Source organism: Sporothrix brasiliensis (assembly GCF_000820605.1).
Source record: "Sporothrix brasiliensis 5110 chromosome Unknown Cont21, whole genome shotgun sequence".
In the NCBI taxonomy this organism is placed as follows: Eukaryota; Fungi; Ascomycota; class Sordariomycetes; order Ophiostomatales; family Ophiostomataceae; genus Sporothrix; species Sporothrix brasiliensis.
In genome coordinates, this window is record NW_024467140.1 from 398,605 (window position 1) to 419,120 (window position 20,516).

Genomic DNA, 20,516 nt, shown 5'->3' on the forward strand with positions numbered 1-20,516 from the left:
AAAGCTGTGCACATCCGTGGCCGATTTTCGCAGTAAATTCAATACAGTTTTGAAATGGTGTTGTCTTCCTCGATTGATCGTATCGTTTCCTCTATTCCTCGTACTATGACATTGTATTATTTTGTACACGTCGCAAGACGCCTCAACGGCCAGTCCAAACTCCATAATTATTACAAACAGTAATCCCAAGGCAGTCCCAAGGCAGTCCCAAGGCAATCCAGAAAATCCAATGGCCCGCTAGGTATCCTCCGAAAATGCTCATCTAAATCCAAGTGTACATGTATATCCCATCCAAATCGCAATCTATCGCAAACAATGTAGAATCAAAAGAAACAAAGAAAAAAACAAAGACAACGGACGTTACACCGTCACCGCGACCACGTGTGGCGCACCCAGGTGCGGCTCAATCTCGGCCTCCATGGCCTGCTCGTTTTCGTCAATGGCCGAGGCGGTCGTGCAGACCGAGACGGTGTCGGCGCTGTCCACGCTGTCCGCACCGTCCACGCTGCGGACCTCGGAGGAGACCGTGGCCTTCTTGTACGAGTCGGCGGCGTCGGCGCCCAGGCCGACAATGTCGATCCACTGCCAGTGGTCGACGGTGCCGCGGCCGCTGCGGTCAAAGATGGCCTTGTCGTCGAACAGGCCGTCGGCGAGGCTGCGGTCGCCAATGGTGTGCGAGAGCGACGGCGTCGTATGCGTCGGAGCGGCGTCGGCCGCCTGTGTGTCCGTCGCGGGGGTGGCGGCGGCCTCGCTCTCGGTAGGTGTGCTCGTGGGTGTGCTCGTGGGTGTGCTCGTGGGTGTGCTCGTCAGCGTACTCGTCGGTGTGGTCGTCGGCGTGGCCAAAGCCTCGCTGTCGCTCGGTGCCGGCGCCGACGCCGACGCCGCGGTGGACCGCCCCAGCTTGTCCACCTCCGCGCCGTCCACCAAATCGCCCACCCACGTCCGGGCCACCGGGACCCCGTTCGCCCGCAGCATCTGCAGAATGGCGCGCAGGTTCAGCCGGATGGCGCGCTCGGGCTCCTCGGCACCAAACACCCTCTTGGTCAGCCAGGGGAACAGCAGGCCGAAATCGCTCTGGTTGAGATGGGCGCTGTTCTGGACAAAGAAGAAGTTGGGCTCGGGCAGCCGCACGCCGCTGGGGCGCTCGTAGGCGGCGGGTGAGACGACGGGCGCCGCGGGGACGGGCGACAGGATCTTGGCGGTGGCGTGCAGGTGTGCCTTCCATTTGAAGAACGACTCGGACTCGACGGCCAGCAGGCCCGTGCCGCCGGGGGCCGTGGGCACGTCGGCATAGACGGGCAGGGGCAGGTCGTGCAGGGCGCGCTGGCCCGGCGACAGCAGCGGGAAGCACCACATGTCGAGCAGGATGGTCGGGCTCTTCTCGGTGATCTGTTCGCGCAGGCGCGAGAACCGCTTGGGTGTGTACAGCGGGTTGGCAATGGACGAAAGCTCGGGGGCCTCGGCATAGTACGTCGTCTTGAGCAGCTGCACGATGGATGCGGCGCCGAAGCTGTGGCCCGACCAGACAATGTCGCCCGGGTTGTGGACCTCGAGCTTGTCGGCGAACTGGGCCATGGCGGCGACGGGCGTGCTGGTGTTGAGGTTGGTCAGCGGCGACGCCTCGTCGATGCGCAGGACGGCGTCGTGCACGAGGCCCAGCTCCCACAGGCGGATGCGGATCTGCTGGTCGCGCATGGCCCAGATCTCGGGCGTCTCGTTGTGCGGGATGCGGTTGTAGGGCACGACGCTGCGGCGGCTCTGCTTGAAGAAGCGGTTCTGGGCGGCCGGGTCGCGCACAAAGGACACGACCGAGCTGCCGTCGCGGTGCTCGGGGCAGATGACGACGACGCCGTGCGACGCGACAGAGCCGACAATGTGCGAGTAGGCATTGCGGCTGCCGCCGAGGCCGTGCGAGAAGATCATCGTCGGCCAGCGGCCGCTGGGGGTGTTGGGCGTGAGCAGGGCGGCATTCTTGAGGGCCGGGATGGAGGTGTAGTGGAGGTGGCGCGGCAGAAACGACACGAACTCGGCGAGCATGGGGCCGATGCCGAGGAACTGCGTGTAGCCGGAGACGTGGCTGCGCTGGGGCGCGGGCAGCCAGCTGATGCGCTTGCCCTGGGCGTCGGGGGCCGTCGGGTAGAAGACGCGGAACTGGACGGTGTGCAGGCCAGCGGCGTGGTCGGGTGCCGGGCTGGGCGAGTCGAGATCGCTCACAGGGATCTCGATGTCGACGGTGCCGACCTTGTAGGGTCCTGTGTAGTCGGGAAACGCGGGAATGGGGTTGAGCCGCGAGAAGTAGGAGCCAATCTTGGCGGCCGCGCCCGGGCTGTCGTCGCGAATGGAACTCATGGCAAGCAGCTGTTGAAGCTTGCGGGATGGGGAGGTGTCGAAGCGGGATTGGGGATGGAAATGGGATATAACTGGAGATTGGAGATTTGTTGGCGATGAAGCCGTCGATGCAGTTGGAGACGCCGACAGAGTGAGGCTGTTCAAAGTCAATTGGGGCCGCGGCCGGCAGAGGGCATGGGCACGCAGTACGTGTGTTTATATGTGCATGGAATGCCAGACATTCAGCCGAAGATACCGTGAGGCCTTATCGTGGGAGAGGATCGATGGCTTGTCGGATGTGATGTGTCGATGTGTCGATGTCGATGTGTCGCTGTGTTTTTCTTTGTGTCGCGATGTGAATAAGCGTAGGCAGCAATCAAAGACAGTGGGCAAAGTCAGGCTGAGACAACGCTGCACACAGAGACGGTTTCAGTGCAAGGGGAAAAACAAATCAATGCGATACGAGCCAAACACAGAACGGAAAGAAAGGAATGATCACGAGAGCAGAAACGAGAATTGGCAAAGTACTGGGTATTTAAAAGAGATGGGAAAAGGAGACATGCCTTTTTCTCTTCGACATTCCAGATTCTCCAGGGGCCACCTTCCCTGTTTTGGCGTTTGTCGTAAGCGTCTCGCATTCGCCCAGTGGCCTCAGCCTGTAATCTGTAATCTTGGCGGCAGACTTTTTTGTCGCTGTTAGGGCCTAGCCACGCCGTCCTATTGGCCTGCTGGGGCCTAGGACTCGGCCTGTGCTCTCGTGCAGTGTTGCTGAAAGAGGAAAAGCGCGCAAAAATGGCAGCGCCTGGGCTTGGCTACTGAAGCGCTATGACGCAAGAACCGTTGCTGTGATTCGGTGCGCTCAGTGGAGCTCCGTGTCCTCAATGGCCAGCCAGGCCTCAGTGGCTTCAGCGGAGGATTCAGTGCATGCAGGGCGTCTAGCAGAACTCGCAATTTCCACCGTCTTGAACGCAGAACTCGTAAGAAATCGCAACGGCTCAATTGACAATCTTGGGAGGAAAATACGAAACAAATGACACCGGGAAAGCCATCTTGTCAAACACTGTCGCGTGATCAATCACCAAGAATATCTGGAAAAAAAAAAGAGTTTCGGTTCTACGCGTTCCGTAGTGAATATTTTTCACTTTTTGCCCCCGGGTTTGCCGTGCCTCGGTCGCTGAAGCAGGTTAGCGGCCGGCGCCCTAAGCAGCCCCAGTAAAAGTGCTCTACGCGGTTCAATGGGCAAGTGATCAATCTTGCATGCGATGACGATTGAAGTGCAGGATTCGTCGGAGAGTACGGAGTACAATCGACGTAATCATGCATATGCATATTCTTGTAGGCCAAAATGGTACAAGTATGACGGATATACAAGTTGTCTGAGCCGGAATTTTCCAGGCATGTCGAGACAAGAACCTCGATTCAAAAGTAGTAAATTATATCCAGGTTCTTTATCACAACGTGGTTGGCTTATGTTGATGTCATAAATAAGATGGCTACATGCCATCAGACGTCAAAGGGCCTCACTTCGTTCCAGGCTGTGCTGACTGAGGCCTCACAACTTGCGTGCTCGGTGTCTTTTCTCTCCCACGGACTTGTCTTGCATATATCATGACAGGACACTGCGTGCATCAGAAACTGGTTATATCGGTTGTAGGACTACTTACGTCCGATTCCAATTCATGTCAAAAGCGTCAAAAGCGTCAAAATAAAAGAGTGCAAGGGTTGGGTGAGAACAAAGTTGAGTTTTGACGCCCGGACCAACTTTGACAGCCACGGAAATACCGAACCTTTGAAACAGAGGTGCAATTGAGGACACTGAGCCATACAGAGGGACATCCGACGGAGAACGTTGGTGTTACAGTCTTACTGGCTCTTTATTGACCGCTGGTTGTGTGGTTGGTCGTTCATTGCATCTATTTTGTTTCATGACTACAGTTTCGTCCTTGACGGTTTAACAATGAAAAACAGCAATCAGTGATGTTCCGAGGCACCCCGAGCATGGCGATGACAAAACGCCTTTGTCGGATATATCTAGATGCCGGAAATGAACGACCAAAGACTGTCAAAGGGCGCCTCATCTATCAATGAAAGAGCAAATGCTGCCCTCCAGGCATCACCTCATCCCATAGCGCTGAAGTATCTTCAATGTATGTTGTACACATAGGCAAGTGGAAACGATGGCCGGCATAGAGTAAAGCATCTTATTGTTGTAGGGCGAGTCTTCATTCACGTTGGAAACAAAATGGCTGATTGACATTACCCACGAGACTGTATTAGTCATCTTGACAAACACCGTAGAGGGGAGCGCCCTGGAAATGGCCCCGCATTCGGCCGACAGTTGGAGAAGACGTCGGAAGCACGGAAGCACGCGTTAGCGTTGGCATCGTCCTGACTCAACAAGCCGTTGGCCTTTCTTGATATATTGTCGTCTGGTGAACTCTTACACTGTCGTTTGTCTTGCTGTTTTTTGTGCGCCTCAAACCGAGTCTACGTCACCAAACGCTACGATGTTCACAGGCATTGTCGAAGAGGTGGGAGGTGAGTCAACGTCACAAGTCAACTTCACAAGTCAACTTCACAGAAAAAGAATACAAAGATCCTCGCCTCATCTCAGTCATGACAACTCCCCATCATATGAGGCACCGACACGGACAGAGACACTGACATCTCCCACTCTCCCCCTTTCCCAGAAATCCTCACCTTGGATCCCCATGACGAGACCGGCGGCACCTCCTTGACGGTCAGCCTGCCCTCTGGCTCGTCGCTGCTGTCCGATGTCCACCTCGGCGACAGCATTGCCATCAACGGCTGCTGCCTCACCGTCACCGCCTTTGACCCGGCGTCGTTCAAGGTCGGCGTCGCCCCCGAGACGCTGCGCCTGACCAACCTGGGCGACCTCAAGCAGGGCGACCGCGTCAACCTGGAGCGCGCCGTGCGTGCCGACACGCGCATGGGCGGGCACTTTGTGCAGGGCCACGTGGACACGGTGGCGACCGTCACCAAGGTGGCGGCCGACGGCAACGCGCAGACGATGCGGTTCGCGCCGCGCAGTCGCGACGTGCTGCGGTACGTCGTGTACAAGGGCTTTATTGCGCTGGACGGCACGTCGCTGACGGTCACGGCCGTCAACGACGAGCCCGAGGCGCAGGGCGGCGGCTGGTGGGAGGTGATGCTGATCTCGTACACGCAGTCGCGCGTGGCGCTGGCGGCGAAGAAGGAGGGCGAGACCATCAATGTCGAGGTCGACGTGCTGGCCAAGTACGCCGAGAAGAGCATGGCCGGCTACCTGGAGACCATGGCCGGCGGCAGCGGCGTGGCGGACCTGGTCAAGAAGACGGTGGCTGCCGCGCTGGCCGAGAAGAAGTAGGAAATGAGCGTGCAAGAGCAGCGATTGGAACAAAAGCTGAGCAAAATAAACATGAACAGAATATAAAACGTCCTATCGTATGACCAAAACCGGACCAAGTGCCTCGTGATACAAAAAACGCCAATCCAATGCACCGAATGCACCCAATGCAACCAAGGTATCATTATCAAAACAGCCCTCCTCTCCTACAATGCACCCCCCCAAACTTCGGCCAGCTTCTCCGACAGCGGCTTCGTCACCCGCCGCTTCGTCCCCGGCAGCCGTCCCAGCTTGTCAAACACCATCTCCCGCTTGCGCTTGCGGACGGTGTCATCAACGGCGCCCAGGCCGTCGTCTGTCGCCTGGATCTCGCGCTCGAGCTCCTCAAACGCCTGGACAAACTCGTACGGCGTGCTCCACACCTTTTGAATGGCCAGCGCCCGCTCGCCCGTCACGCCGCGCGTGCACATGAGCATCTTGAGGAATACGTCGCGCAGCGACAGCGTCTCGGACTTGGACGTCAGCGACGCAAAGGCCGCGTAGGACACGCAGTAGGAGCCGGCGCGATCGACCGACCGCAGCGCCCGCAGCCAAGGCACATGGTTCTGCGCCGTCAGGGCCGCCGTCGGCAGGACGTGCAGTGGCTTGTTGGCGTACTGCGCCTGCAGCCGCCTGGTCATCCTCGCCAGGTACGCAATCGTGTCGTCGACCTTGGCCGTCGTCTTGACAAAGTAGCCATTGGTCATTTGCGTCGACGCAATCGACGACTGCATCCGCTCCTCGTGCTTCATCAGCATGTCCGCGTCCATGCCGCCTTCCTCAATCACGTACACCACATGCGGCACGCCGGACCGCCGCAGCCGGAACTTTTGCTCGTGGAACCGCCCGTCCTTGATGCTGCTGACCAGATCGTCCTGCCGCTTGCGCTCCACGATCCAGTCCAGCACGACCTCGTCGCCTTCGGCCCCCAGCCGGCTGAGGAGAGACGCGTCGTGGCACTTGGCCACCCACAGCGCGTCGCCCAGGGACAGTGCGCGCACGAGCGGCTTCGCCTCTTTCTTGGCCAGCTCGTCCTCCATGTACGTGCGCTGGCCCGTCACGCGCTCGCGCATGTCGAGAACCAGCCGCACCGAAAACGACCCGGCCGGCAGCTCGACCGGCGCAATCTCGGGCAGCACGGCTGCAGACGTCACGGCCGGTCCGTCCGGCACCAGGTCGAGCTCCGCCGCCGACAAGCCGGGCTGTCCATCGGGTATCGGCAAGGAGTGGGCGGCCTGTGCCGCTAGCGCTGCCTGCGCGCCGCCCGCGCCGCCCAAGACGGCCGCCCGCAGCTTGTTGGCCACCTCCCAGCCCTCGTCTGTGAGGGCGTACCGCTTGTGCGGCCGCCCGCGCTCGGCCACGAGATCGTTCTTGAGCAGCGTCTCGATCGACTTCCACGCCGTATAAAATCGTCCTGGTGGCGCTACGGTAAAGGACGCGTCGCAGTGCGGCTGGGCCAGCTCAATCACCTCGGGCTTGGCCAGCCAGTCGCGGCCGTTCGCCTCGGGCGACGACAGCGCCATGAGAATCGCATAGCCACCTTGCCGCAGCACCGGCACATATGCTTTCCGTGTCCGCTGAGGCCGCTGTCCGGCCACGACGCCTTCGTTGATGCTGTGGCTGTTCGTCCTCGCCAAGCTGGACGGCCCCGGGGCCGTTGCGGCGATTTGGCTGACCGTATCCGCCGCCAGTCGCCGTTTGGGCGGCACCGGCAGCCCGTTGGCTGCGCAGTGTTGCGTCAGCCGCTCCAGTAACCGACTGCACATCTTGGCGCCAAAGCCCCGGAGAGCCAGGAGCTGGTCCGGGTGCTCGAAGCGGATCGGGCACGCCCGCAGCGACTCGTGCGCGTTCCGGTACGCAATCACCCCCTTGGTGTTGCGCTCCTTGGCCTGGTCCCACCATTCCTTGACCCAGCTGAGGAACAGCGGGTTGGCGCACTCCTCGGCCATGGCGATGCGTGTTGGCTGAAAGTAAACAAACAAGACGAGCAATAAACCACACAGCAACGGCGGGTCTCCCTTGCGGGACGCAGCCTCGAAGAATCCCAAAACGGTGGCCAAAAATAGTAAAAGAGTGAAATATGGACGGTACATTGAGCGAGGCTTGATTCGCAAACCCCCAGGCCGCAGTCGTCGAGAATGGTGTGCATTCGAATTGAGGTGTAAATAATGAAGCAGTCGCGCTACGATGTGCATCCGCGCCACGATTTGCAGCGGCGTTGGTGTGGTGTGGGCAGCCTAAAAATAGAGAGTGCTGTGGCTTCGCAGTCCACTGTAATTACATCGTAAGCGTTAGGTGGACTCAGGCACAGTCACGTGCATCACACTGTAAGTTGTGGTCCTGCAAAACGACGTAATTCAGCCCACGTTTCTTCTGCTCGGCCGTTTGTTTAACAACTGGCAGGAGCCCCCATCCCACCCACGGCCTAGCGCACCTGCCGTTTCGCATCATCAGCAGCAGTCAGCGCGGGGTTGTCTCGAGGTAAGATACCTTAGTGGTGCCTTCAGTGCCCTCATGCTCGCCAGGACCCACAGAATTGGCCCATTTACAGGCACAGAAGCTGCACCCGCAGGGCCCAACAAGGGTCTCACCTCCTGCTGCCCCTCGATTGTATTTCGACGAACCCCCAACGCCAACCACTCGCTTCTGCCGCCTTGGTTTTGTTTTGTTCTTTCCTAACACGAAAGCTTGCGGTCTAGTGCGATTGCTACGTCGTTTCGGCCGCCTTTAGCTTCCGGATATCGACACGACAGGCCGCCGCTCGCAACTGCTCCTTTTGGACAGAGTAAAAAGACACAAATCCGCTTCACTCTCCTGAATTCTGATTTTCATCTTCTCTCCTTTTTCTCTCTCACGTCCCCAATTCCTCCCCTTCCCCTCCTCGCTGCACCCCGGTGTGTAACCAGGATCCTGTGTAGCTCCGTCGATCATTGCCCACCCTCTTCGTACGGCGTATTACACCCTCTCGCCCCTCACAGTGCCGCACTGCCCACCCCGTCGTCCTCTCAGCCTCGCCAACCCCTAAATATCTCCATCCACTGCTTCCCCCTCCACCCGTCACTCTCCCACCTTCACCTCTTTCTTGCGTTCTTGCTGTCCGTCCCGTGTGACTCTCGCCTCCTCACCCCAGTTCGCTCCCACCCCCTACCGCCCACAATGTCCTCCGACGACTCGATTCTGGCTGCGTCCCAGAAGCACCCGACAAAGCCCGGCCATGTCTTCAAGTACGGCACCGCGGGCTTCCGCATGAACTCGGACCTGCTCGACGGCGTCACGTTCCGCGTTGGACTGCTCGCCGGCCTGCGCAGCCGCAAGCTCAACGGCCAGGCCATCGGCGTCATGATCACCGCCAGCCACAACCCGCCCGCCGACAACGGCGTCAAGATTGTCGACCCCATGGGCGAGATGCTCGAGCAGGAGTGGGAGGTCTATGCCACCAAGCTGGTGAACTGCGCCGACGACGCCGCCCTCGTCGAGTACTACCACCAGCTGGCCGCCACGCTCAAGGTCGACCTGTCCACGCCCGGCAAGGTGGTGTTCGGCCGCGACACGCGCCCCTCGGGCCACACGCTGGCCATTGCCGTGGCCGATGCGCTGGCCGCCACGGGCATCGAGGGCGTCGACTACAAGATCCTGACGACGCCGCAGCTGCACTACCTGACGCGCTGCACCAACACCGAGGGCACGCCTCTTGCCTACGGCAAGGTCAGCGAGGCCGGCTACTACGAGAAGCTGAGCGACGCCTTTGTGCGCGCCCTGCGCGGCCGCAAGGTGGCCGGCGCGCTGGTCGTCGACTGCGCCAACGGCGTCGGCGGGCCCAAGCTGCACGAGTTCCTCAAGTTCCTGCCCAAGGACAAGGTCGACTTCGACGTCAAGGTGGTCAACGACGACGTGCTGCGGCCCGAGATCCTGAACCTCGACTGCGGCGCCGACTTTGTCAAGACCAAGCAGCGGGCCCCGCCCCACCCGCAGCCCCAGCCGGGCCTGCGCAGCTGCTCGTTCGACGGCGACGCCGACCGTCTGATCTACTACTGGGTCGACCCGGACACGGGCTTCTTCATGCTGGACGGCGACCGCATCTCGTCGCTGGCCGCCTCGTTCATCTCGGACCTCGTGCGCGCCGCCGACCTCGAGAAGGACCTGCGCATCGGCGTCGTCCAGACCGCCTACGCCAACGGCGCCTCGACCAACTACATCACCCAGCACCTGCGTCTGCCCGTCGTGTGCACGCCCACGGGCGTCAAGCACCTGCACCACGCCGCCAACCGCTTTGACGTGGGCGTCTACTTTGAGGCCAACGGCCACGGCACCGTGCTGTTCTCGGCCGACGCCGTGCAGGCGTTCAAGACCAAGGAGCCGCAGTCGCCGGCCCAGAAGGAGGCCCTCGACACCCTGGCGGCCGTCAGCGACCTCATCAACCAGACCGTCGGCGATGCCCTGTCGGACATGCTCCTGGTCGAGGTCATTCTGGCCCACAAGGTCTGGAGCCTGCGCGACTGGGCCCTCACGTACAACGACCTGCCCAACCGCCTGGTGCGCGTCGAGGTCGCCGACAAGGACCTGTTCCAGACCACCGATGCCGAGCGCCGCCTGAGCCACCCGGCCGGCATCCAGGACGAGATTGACCAGTGCGTCAAAAAGTACACGAATGCGCGGTCGTTTGCGCGCGCGTCCGGCACCGAGAACGCCTGCCGCGTGTACGCCGAGGCGGCCACGCGCGTCGAGGCCGACGAGCTGGCCAAGCAGGTCGCGCGCCTGCTGTCGCACTACGGCGGCGGGAACTAGGAAGCCTGGCTGTCGACGACCATGGTGGACGTGGCCGCACTGGCGCGGGGCACGACGTCCATGGTGCCGCCGCTGTTGACGCGCGGCGGGCCGTATCTGCAGCACCCGGAGAACCACCCGAGCCCGCAGCGAAGCGTGCTGTGATGTGGAAGAAGGGTTTGGTTATGACAGGGTGGACAAAAGTTTTTTATGACAATCGTGATGTTTTTACGCGCTTACCGCAGTTAGCAATCTACCAAAATCTTTGATTTTAGACTTTTTGGCTTTTTGTTTATTGTTTTTGGATGTCGTTATGCAACAGTTAATAAAAATGCAAAAACGGTACCAATACCAAAGTAAAAACATCTGCAGCAAACAGTGCGCTTATGTGCTCTGACAGATGGCCCCATAGTATATCCTCTCGTCGTGACAGTGAATAGTGCATGCGTCATGTCTCACCGCATCGTCGTAACACACGACATACACAGGTATCATAATGGATGCAACAAAAAAAGAAACGTTGAAAAAAATATCAGGACCATGACGGGACATGTAAAACAACCCAGCCAAACACCATTCAGTCAAAAACCAACAATGTAAGCGACATGAAAAATATCCGAAGCGTGTCTTTACGACACCATTTTTTCCCCTTCTCCTTTGAAAATCGATGCCCCCTTCCGTCTTCTTTGCCTCGCCGCCCGTCTAGCACATCTTGTACGTGCACTCGCCCTCGCCTGTCCGGGTGGCGTCTGCCGTCTCCAGCCGGTACTTGACCTCAATGTCGAGGTCGCGCTTGTTCTTGTCGTTGGGGCGGTTGTGCAGCTCGCACTGGATCTCCTCGCCCTCCTGGACCGCCAGGGTGTCCTTGAGGTAGAAGACGGTCTGCTTCCAGTGGGTGTACTTGGTGTGCGGGCCGGTCGAGAAGCGGACGGGCTTGTGGCACGCCGAGAACTCAATGTCGAACCACGCGACGAGGGCGTGGACAAAGTCGTCGCGCTTGCAGCGCAGGGCAAAGTTGGCGCTAAAGGCCAGGTCCTCGGTCTTGCAGGTGTACAGGTCGAGGGTTAGGATGTTGGCAGGGTCAGTGACGACGGCCTTGAGCTCGACGGTGTCGACGAGCGGCTCGGAGAGGGCGGTCGCCTTCAGGGGTGAATAGTCGAAGCCGTAGACGTTGTCCCAGACTACAACGTCAGCGGGGAAACACAGCGTCGAGAAAATCAGGAGAAGGGGGGGTCGGCACTTACAGCCAATCTTCTCGTCCTTGTACTCGCCGTCCTCGATGCCCGCGGCAAAGATGGTGGCCTTGTCCGGAAAGATGAGGCCGTCCTTGACCAGGTAGCGGTCGCGCGCGTAGAGCACGGTGTCGAGCATGCTCTCGTACAGCAAGAAGTAGCCCATCCACTCGGAGATGATGATGTCGACGTGCTCGTAGGGCAGCTTGACCTCCTCCATCTTGCCCTGGATCAGGGTGATCTTGTCGGCCATGCCGTTGACCTTGACAATCTCGCGGGCCTTGTAGATGATGGTCGACATGTCGACGCCAATGACGTGCTTGGCGCCGGCCTTGACGGCGAACATGGACAGGATGGCCGTGCCGCAGCCGACATCGAGGACGACCTTGTCCTTGAAGATGTGCTTGTTCTGGACAATGGCGTTCATGTACGATCTTGTGCGGACCTCATCCTTGAGCATCTCCTCGTGGATACCTGGGTGGATTAGTATATATGCATGTATCGTCTCGAACCTCGAGCTTGTCTCGCGTCTCATGTTTCGCTGCACGTACCGTGGTGGTTGTAGCTGGAGACGCATATTAGCAAGGGACACAACAAAACAAAACAATGGCGCGAGGGCAATGAGACAGACAGGTTCGAGGGGATGCTTACCTGTTGAAGTAGTGCTGCTCCGAGTGCTCCATGGTCTTGAACTTCTCCTCTGCCTTGACAACGTCCATAGCCTCACCGACCTGTGCGGGCTTGTCCTGATCCATGCTGGCCATGATGTATTGATGGATATTCAAAAGAAGAGGGGAAAGGAGAAAACAAAAATGAACGGCGGGTCGCGTAGTAAGGAGAGAAAAGGAGGGGGAGAAAAGGGACAACGAGGTCAAAATGAGCCTCTGTGTATTGCCGTGGGAGGTGTAATGGCGGAGTATAAAAAAGAGAGAGGGTGAAAAGAAAGGATGGAAAAGGTGGTGAAAGAAGAGGAAAAAAAAAAAAAAAAAAAGAGCGTCCATCACTGCCCCGCTAGGCGAATTCTGCCGTACGTGGCGGGAGGGCGGTGAGGCCTGTTAGCGGCCCAGAGGCCTGGCCAGGGCCAGCCCATAGCGGACGCCAGGCGGTGTTGGGTCTAGCCTTTTCACCTTTAGCGCCTGTAAAAACGACTCTGCACGGCGCCTTAACAAACGCTATGTGAGACTTATTTTTCGAGCATGATATAGTACGTATGGTTTACAGCAATGTTAGAAGGTGCCTTCATTCGTCCCTGGAAAACCATATCTCAATGTGGTTGTGCCAGATACCAAAAGAGACAAAGTAAATATCTGCTTGTGCCGTTATCACGTGTCTTGCCGCTCGCCTCCAACACCCCTGATCTAGTGCATTTACACGTCAGTTGGGGGGTTCCTACCCCGGAACACCTGCCACTAGGGCCAAGCTCTCCAACGTGTTCACATCCAAACCCCTGGAGCTTCCCAGCTACCAAATACCAACTCGGGTCTCCCATCCCACTCCGACCACATACCACTGGCTTGGATTCAATCACCACCAAGACGGATACCATCGAGCGTCTTCGTTGTGATACCTGGTTTCATCGACAACACTGCCATGGCGTCCATACGCCAATTGGCCCTTTCCGTCGGCGTGGCCATTGCCGGTCTCGGCCACAGTGCCGCTGCGCAGACCGGCGACGAATCGGCCCTCTTCAGCGAGACGGCGCGGCTCAACAACGACAGCCTGCTCTGGGGCCCCTACCGGCCCAACCTCTACTTTGGCGTGCGGCCACGGATCCCCAAGAGCCTGGTGTCCGGCCTCATGTGGGGGCGCGCCGACACATACACCGACCTGCAGAACCACGTGCGCTACACCTGCGAGCAGAACGAGGGCATGGAGGGCTACGGCTGGGACGAGTACGACACGCGGCGCGGCGGCGCGCAGACGATCCACGACACATTCAACAACATTGACATTACCACGTCGTTTGTCAAGGTGCCGGGCGGGGCCCACGGCGGCAGCTGGGGCGCGCGCATCAAGGGCGTGCCGCGGCCCAAGGCGCCGACCGACGACCACCCGGACGCGAGCGTCAAGACCATGGTGGTGTTCTACCTGGCCCAGGAGGAGGACGGCTCGGCGATCCGCGTGACGGACGTGTCCGGCCGCGACTGGGACGAGTTTGGCTTCGCGGGCGACGTGACGTTCGAGGGCGCGTCGAGCGGGCTCGGCGACTACAAGGTGGTCGTGACCAAGGGCACGGGCGCGCACCCGCAGAGCGACCACGCGTACGCGGCGGAGCGCGACCTCGAGAAGACGGTCGTGCAGTCGCTGACGGCGCCCGAGGAGCACCTGTGGCAGACGAAGCCGCTGCTGTTCCAGCGGATCAAGGAGGCGGTCGACCACGTCATTGCCGCGTACGACCCCAACGCGGCGCCGCCGCCGTGGCACGTGTACCAGCTGGGCAACCAGCCCGGCCCGGGCAACCTGCAGTTCGTGCAGCGCATGTACGAGGGCGCGTTCGAGTTTGACATTCTCTTCTCGAGCGCGTCGGCCGGCAAGGACCTGACGAGCGACGACGTGACGCGCGAGATCCGCGCGGCCAGCGAGTCGTTTGGCTCGAAATTCAAAAAGGTGTTCCCGCTGCAGGCGCCGTTCGCGGCCGACACGTACCGCGCCTTTGCGCACAGCATGTTCTCGAACCTGATTGGCGGCATCGGCTACTTTTACGGCTACGGCATTGCCGACCGGTCGTACGCGGCGGCCTACGAGGAGGAGGACGAGGGGTTCTGGGAGGACGCCGCGCAGGCGCGGGCCGCGCACCGCGAGACCATGGATGGGCCGTACGAGCTGTTCACCAGCATCCCGTCGCGGCCCTTCTTCCCGCGCGGCTTCCTGTGGGACGAGGGCTTCCATCTGCTGCCGATTGCCGACTGGGACATGGACCTGACGCTCGACATTGTCAAGAGCTGGTTCAACCTGATGGACGACGACGGCTGGATCGCGCGCGAGCAGATCCTGGGGTCCGAGGCGCGCAGCAAGGTGCCCGCCGAGTTCCAGATCCAGTACCCGCACTACGCCAACCCGCCGACGCTCTTTTTCGTCGTGGACCGCTTTGTCCACAAGCTGCGGCAGGCGGCGAACGGCACGGCCGGCCACGACGCGGCCGCCGGCAGCAGCAGCAGCAGCAACCTGGTCGACAACACGGAGCTCGGCCTCGAGTACCTGCGCGCGCTGTACCCGCGGCTGCGGCGGCAGTACGACTGGTTCCGGCGCACGCAGTTTGGCGACATCAAGTCGTACGAGCGCAGCGCCTTCTCGACGCGCGAGGCCTACCGCTGGCGGGGCCGCACCGAGGCGCACGTCCTGACGAGCGGCCTCGACGACTACCCGCGCCCGCAGCCGCCGCACCCGGGCGAGCTGCACGTCGACCTGATGGCGTGGATGGGCATGATGACGCGGTCGCTCCTCAACATTGCCGAGGTGCTGGGCACGGACGCGTCGACCGACGAGGCCCAGCAGCTGCGCGCGATCCAGGAGGCCATTGCGCGCAACCTCGACGACCTGCACTGGTCCGAGGACGAGGGCTGCTACTGCGACGCCACCGTCGACGACTACGAGGAGCACAAGCTCGTGTGCCACCGCGGCTACATCTCGCTGTTCCCGCTGCTCGTGGGCCTGCTGGAGCCGACCAACCCCAAGGTGGGCCGCCTGCTCGACCTGCTGGGCGACGAGGACGAGCTGTTCAGCCCGCACGGCCTGCGGAGCCTGAGCAAGAAGAGCCCGCTGTACGGCACGGCCGAGAACTACTGGCGCAGCCCCGTGTGGATCAACATCAACTACCTGGCGCTGGTGCAGCTGCAGTCCCTGGGGCAGCAGGCGGGTCCTTTCCGGGCGCGGGCGGCCGACCTGTACAACCGGCTGCGGCGCAACATTGTGGACACGGTCTACGCCAGCTGGAAGGAGACGGGCTTTGCGTGGGAGCAATACAACCCGGAGACGGGCAAGGGCCAGCGCACGCAGCACTTTACGGGCTGGACGAGCCTGGTGGTCAAGATCATGGCGATGCCCGAGGTGGACGTCACGACAGGCCACGTCCGGGACGAGTTATAAACAAGGGGCATGGGAGGAATGAGAGAAAGAAAAGCAGCGAGTTTATAGAACATTGAAAGAGGCCGTCTAATGACGGCTGTCATGGATGGAGCGACTGATTATTCGAGGTACAAAGTACGAAATCTTTAACAAAATACATATGAATCGTCACTGACGTTCAATACGGTCAATAATCGTCACAATAATAATGACCATGTTTTACAAAGCAGAAAGCAAATAAAAAAACCATAAATACGTCCAGAGTAAAGACGTGATGTGAGTCGCCAATTGCTCGCTTTTTGCCTTCTTCCCCACACATTCTTCTTTTAAAAGGCTGCCTGGAGGCTAGACGTACCGTGCACACAGCCTCGTACTCTGATGACGACAGCCGACCACATTTACGGGAGAGTAGCCAGGAAACGGGCGAAATCTCAAACTGTCTTACAATCAGTGTACTTTTTTTTACTTTTTTTTTTTCTTCTTCTTTTTTCTCATTGCTAGTAGCTCGTCTTCAACCGGTCGCTCTTGCCCAGCTCGTTGTGGTCTGGCGTCTTGTACTTGGGGATTTTAGGAAGTCGCCGCTGGGCCGCGCCTGCCAATCCGGCACGTTCTCGTGTATTCGTTCACTGAAGGAAGGTGCAACCGCCACTCGCACCAAACGCTCCGCCCACCCACGCGGCGCACTTACCATCAGCAGAGCCCTCCCTTCCTTCCCGATCTCGACGTCAGTCAGCTGCCACGCCTAAACGAACCTCGCTTTAAGCTCCTTTTTCTCTCTCTTTTCTCTCGCTATTCTTTCTCTCTTCTTCCTCTCGCTATTCTCTCTTCGTATCGAGCGTTATTATCGTCACCAATCCTCTTTCATACACTGGCTTCTTGGTCGTGCATTGTCGATTGCGGCCGCTGTATCTCGACCCCACTTCAGCGAACCTATGCCGTCATAGCCTCGCCTCTCTAGCTTCTGCCTCGAAATATCAGCTGAGCGACAGCCGTTTATCTTTGGATCTTTTTTGTCGTCTAGTCGGCTTGCATCGACTGGTTACCGTTTGAGGCTGATACTTGCGCATACTCGACTTTTCTGTGGGCAGTCCACCACCGCAGCATCATGACCCAGATCCCAGCACCAGGCGGCGACGCACCAGCGCCGCAGTCGTCCTCGACGTCACAGCCAACCGCCCAACCGGCATCGGCGACAACAATAACGGCCCGCCGCCGGAGTGCCTCGCCCGAGGGCAGCTACTATGCCATGAGCGACGACGAAGAGGGCGGTTACAACACCGTGACGCACACGGAGACAGGCCGTGGCGTGAAGCTGCTCTACTCCAAGAGCAAGGTGAGTATTTTGTTTTTGTCTTTCTTCTTTATTTTAGCGACTGGCTGTCGATCTTGACTCAACCAGCTAACCTCCCAGGTCTACATCCACCCTACACCCTCTGCAAAAGACAACATCAGTGGCTTTATTGCCCTGCTGCAGCAGAAGCCCGCTCGCCGCGACAGCCATGCCGACCGCCCGACATCGTCTTCCTCGCTCAACTCTGCCTCCCTCGACCCGTCTTCGTCCGACCTCCTGCTCGCATGGCTGCCCGAGTCGTCCCTTGGTGACGCTGCCAGTGTCTACGTCAAAGTCGATCTCAACGACGAGGGCGACTCGCCGCCCCGCCAGACCTACCTCGTTCCTCCGCCGCCGACCATTACCACCCACCAGGGCTCCGTCGGCCACTATGCCTTTGCCATACCCGTCAGTGCCATCTACTCGCTGCTCGTGCGGCCGCCCAGCCTGGGCTGGTGGTTTGGGTCCGTGATTATCAACACCCGTGCTGGTGACAGCTTCCCGGCACTCTTCTTCCACGACAGCGAGTGCATGTCGACGATGCTGCAGAAAAAGAAGCGGGCCCGCGAGACGTTCGATCCCTTTGGTGCGGACGGCGGCATGTTCTGGGGCGGCGACGAGGTCCTCCGCTGGCTGCGCCGCTACGTCCACATCGAGCGCAGCGGCGCCGAGCCCAACATTTATCTCGTCGAGCCCACCAAGGAAGACAGCGACGCGTTCAGCGGCAAGCTCACCACGAGCTCCGTCTCGGCCATTGGCAAGCGAGACAGCATGACGGCCGGCGACCGGCGGACCTCGGGCCAGGCACCGGGGGCCGGGGGCCCGTCCAGCCGACGCCAGCCGACCGGCGGTGGTGGCTCTCGTGACGCCGGCATGGATCCTTTCATGAAGTTTGTCAAGGAGACGGGCTGGAACATTATGGAAAAGTTCAGCAAGGTCACGACGTTCACACGCAACGCCGCCCAGAACGTGCTCGACGACCCCCGCGTCCCGCCGCAGATGCGCCGCCTGCTGCGCAACCCCGAGGTGCAGACCATCCAGGAGGAGTTTGACAGCGCCCGCATTTACCTTGCGCGCTGGGCCATGGGCATGGCGGAGCAGAGCGATCGCGACCGCAACCAGCGCATCTGGACGGCCCACGACATTATGGAGCTCGAGGACACCGACGTCGGCGAGTTTGAGCTTGTCGACAGCGCCACCGGTCTCTCCCTCGAAGAGCGCCGCAAGCCCGTGACGCTCAAGGAGTGGAACTCGTTCTTCGACGCCCGGACCGGCCGCCTGTCGGTGACGACCGACGAGGTCAAGGAGCGCATCTTCCACGGCGGCCTGCACGCCGAGGACGGTGTCCGAAAGGAGGCCTGGCTCTTTTTGCTCGGTGTACACGAGTGGTACAGCACGGCCGACGAGCGCAAAGCCCGGACCGCGTCACTGCGCGATCAGTACATTAAGCTCAAGGGCCAGTGGTGGGACCGTCTCGTCGACCTGGGCGGCCAGGGCGAGGAGGGCGAGTGGTGGCGCGAGCAGCGCGGGAGAATCGGTAAGCATTTCCCTGTCTAGGGCTTCCTTGTCTGGCTTCCTTGTCTAAGCTTCCTTGTCTAAGCTTCCTTGTCCTTTACTATCATTGCACAGTCTAACACTCTATAGAAAAAGACGTCCACCGCACAGACCGCAACGTAGTCATTTTTGCCGGCGAAAACATCCCGCACCCCGACCCGGACTCGCCGTTTGCAGAGGTCGGCACCAACGTGCATATGGAGCAGCTCAAGGACCTGCTCCTGACGTACAATGAGTACAACCGCGAGCTGGGCTACGTGCAAGGCATGTCCGATCTGCTGGCGCCCATCTACGCCGTCGTGCAGGACGACGCCCTCGCGTTTTGGGCCTTTCAGCATTTCATGGAGCGCATGGAGCGCAACTTCTTGCGCGACCAGTCGGGCATGCGCGCCCAGCTGCTGGCGCTCGACCACCTCTTGCAGTTTATGGATCCAAAGCTGTACGACCACCTGCGCAAGGCGGACAGCACCAACTTCTTCTTCTTCTTCCGCATGCTGCTGGTCTGGTACAAGCGCGAGTTTGACTGGCTCGATGTGCTGCGGCTGTGGGAGGGCCTGTGGACCGACTACCTGAGCAGCAGCTTCCACCTGTTCATCGCGCTCGCCATCCTCGAGAAGCACCGCGACGTCATCATGATGCACCTCGAGCAGTTTGACGAGGTGCTCAAGTACGTCAACGAGCTGTCGGGCACCATCGATCTCGAGTCGACGCTCATCCGCGCCGAGGCGCTGTTCCGGCGGTTCCAGCGGCTCGTCGAGGCCGTCGACAAGCAGAACAATTTCCCGGCACCTCGCCTCAAGACGGACCACTCGTCGGCCTCTGCAGCGTCTGCAGCATCAACGGCGTCGTCCAATGCCACGATTAAGCCGGCCGGTTCAAGCAGCGGCGGCGGCGCCGAGATGAATTCCATGCCGGGCAACGACCAGCCGTCGTCGTCATCGAGTCCCTCGGCGGCTGCCGCTGGCAAGGCACCGGAGGCACGCAACAGCACTGCGCCCAGAGCTGTCGCTGCACCGGCCAAAGCGGCGCAGCGGATCATCACGCCGGAACTTCGTGGCCTGTTGAGCCGCAACATTTACGTGGTGCCCAAGAACCAGCCTGGCAGCGACAAGATTCTCTGGGGCAACATGAAGAAGTAGAGAATGCAGTGGGGTGGATGTTTATTTGTCTTCTTTTGTATTCTGTTTTGTCCTTTTTTACTACATCTATGATACGAGGTTTAGGATACAGCGGGATTTGCATTTTTCGTCTCGTCTTCTGTCTTCCTTTTTGTCTTTTGTCTTTCATCACGCACTGCCCTCATCATTTTGCAATATAAACACAAACTTTCTTTCTCTTTTCCTTCAACATGACAACAGACGTCCAACATAAGTGCAGTGATATTAGTAGTTTTGTGTCGTGCTGTTCTTGCTTCTATTATCTCGTATGAAGTCTGCCTCTCGTATTCGTGTGCAGATTGGACTGTTCATCCAAACACGCTCGTTCACGAAACAGGCAGCCTGCCGCCTTATTTCTGTCGTTTTTCCCAGAGGGGCCGGTTCCACAACAGCAGTGTGCTGCAGCGTGGGAATCATAGTCTCTGTGGGCCGTAGCAACAACAGTGCGCCGCTCGCAGATGAACGTACTGTCCGCGATGCACAAAGTCCTGCTGTGTAGTGTGTTGCGCTGCGTCCAGGTCGCAGTATGCTCCTCAGGTGACCCAATCGCTTCGCTTGTCGTCGTTCCGCGGCTTGTCACTTTTGTTGATCCGTCTCCCCTCGTTATGTACCACATACCATAGCCGTGACCCATGGTCACTTGTGGACAGTGACTGTGGCTCTCATGTCGTTTTCACCTTGTCCCTCATCTTGCCCGTCTA

At 59.6% G+C, this 20,516-nt stretch overlaps 7 protein-coding genes across 7 annotated transcripts; 4 read left to right on the forward strand and 3 right to left on the reverse strand.

Moving 5' to 3' along the window:
- Positions 1-360: 360 nt before the first annotated feature.
- SPBR_04794 (1-alkyl-2-acetylglycerophosphocholine esterase) lies at positions 361-2,349 on the reverse strand (the record flags this gene model as incomplete). Its single annotated transcript, XM_040763071.1, has 1 exon — positions 361-2,349. One exon carries the CDS (start codon positions 2,347-2,349, stop codon positions 361-363), a length of 1,989 nt encoding a protein of 662 aa, XP_040615163.1.
- A 2,486-nt stretch (positions 2,350-4,835) lies between these two features.
- On the forward strand, positions 4,836-5,695 carry SPBR_05234 (riboflavin synthase; the record flags this gene model as incomplete). The annotated part of the gene is made up of 2 exons (XM_040763511.1): positions 4,836-4,866; positions 5,019-5,695. 2 exons carry the CDS (start codon positions 4,836-4,838, stop codon positions 5,693-5,695), a joined length of 708 nt encoding a protein of 235 aa, XP_040615164.1.
- A 185-nt stretch (positions 5,696-5,880) lies between these two features.
- Positions 5,881-7,662, reverse strand: SPBR_04860 (crossover junction endonuclease MUS81; the record flags this gene model as incomplete). Its single annotated transcript, XM_040763137.1, has 1 exon — positions 5,881-7,662. The coding sequence occupies one exon, from the start codon at positions 7,660-7,662 to the stop codon at positions 5,881-5,883; it is 1,782 nt and encodes a 593-aa protein (XP_040615165.1).
- Positions 7,663-8,869: 1,207 nt separating this feature from the next.
- On the forward strand, positions 8,870-10,498 carry SPBR_04918 (phosphoacetylglucosamine mutase; the record flags this gene model as incomplete). Its single annotated transcript, XM_040763195.1, has 1 exon — positions 8,870-10,498. One exon carries the CDS (start codon positions 8,870-8,872, stop codon positions 10,496-10,498), a length of 1,629 nt encoding a protein of 542 aa, XP_040615166.1.
- Positions 10,499-11,179: 681 nt separating this feature from the next.
- Positions 11,180-12,473, reverse strand: SPBR_05024 (protein arginine N-methyltransferase 1; the record flags this gene model as incomplete). The annotated part of the gene is made up of 4 exons (XM_040763301.1): positions 11,180-11,658; positions 11,722-12,183; positions 12,261-12,274; positions 12,361-12,473. The coding sequence occupies 4 exons, from the start codon at positions 12,471-12,473 to the stop codon at positions 11,180-11,182; spliced, it is 1,068 nt and encodes a 355-aa protein (XP_040615167.1).
- Positions 12,474-13,299: 826 nt separating this feature from the next.
- On the forward strand, positions 13,300-15,795 carry SPBR_04701 (mannosyl-oligosaccharide glucosidase; the record flags this gene model as incomplete). The annotated part of the gene is made up of 1 exon (XM_040762978.1): positions 13,300-15,795. One exon carries the CDS (start codon positions 13,300-13,302, stop codon positions 15,793-15,795), a length of 2,496 nt encoding a protein of 831 aa, XP_040615168.1.
- A 1,084-nt stretch (positions 15,796-16,879) lies between these two features.
- On the forward strand, positions 16,880-19,797 carry SPBR_04648 (GTPase-activating protein GYP7; the record flags this gene model as incomplete). Its single annotated transcript, XM_040762925.1, has 3 exons — positions 16,880-17,107; positions 17,186-18,641; positions 18,749-19,797. The coding sequence occupies 3 exons, from the start codon at positions 16,880-16,882 to the stop codon at positions 19,795-19,797; spliced, it is 2,733 nt and encodes a 910-aa protein (XP_040615169.1).
- Positions 19,798-20,516: the final 719 nt, after the last annotated feature.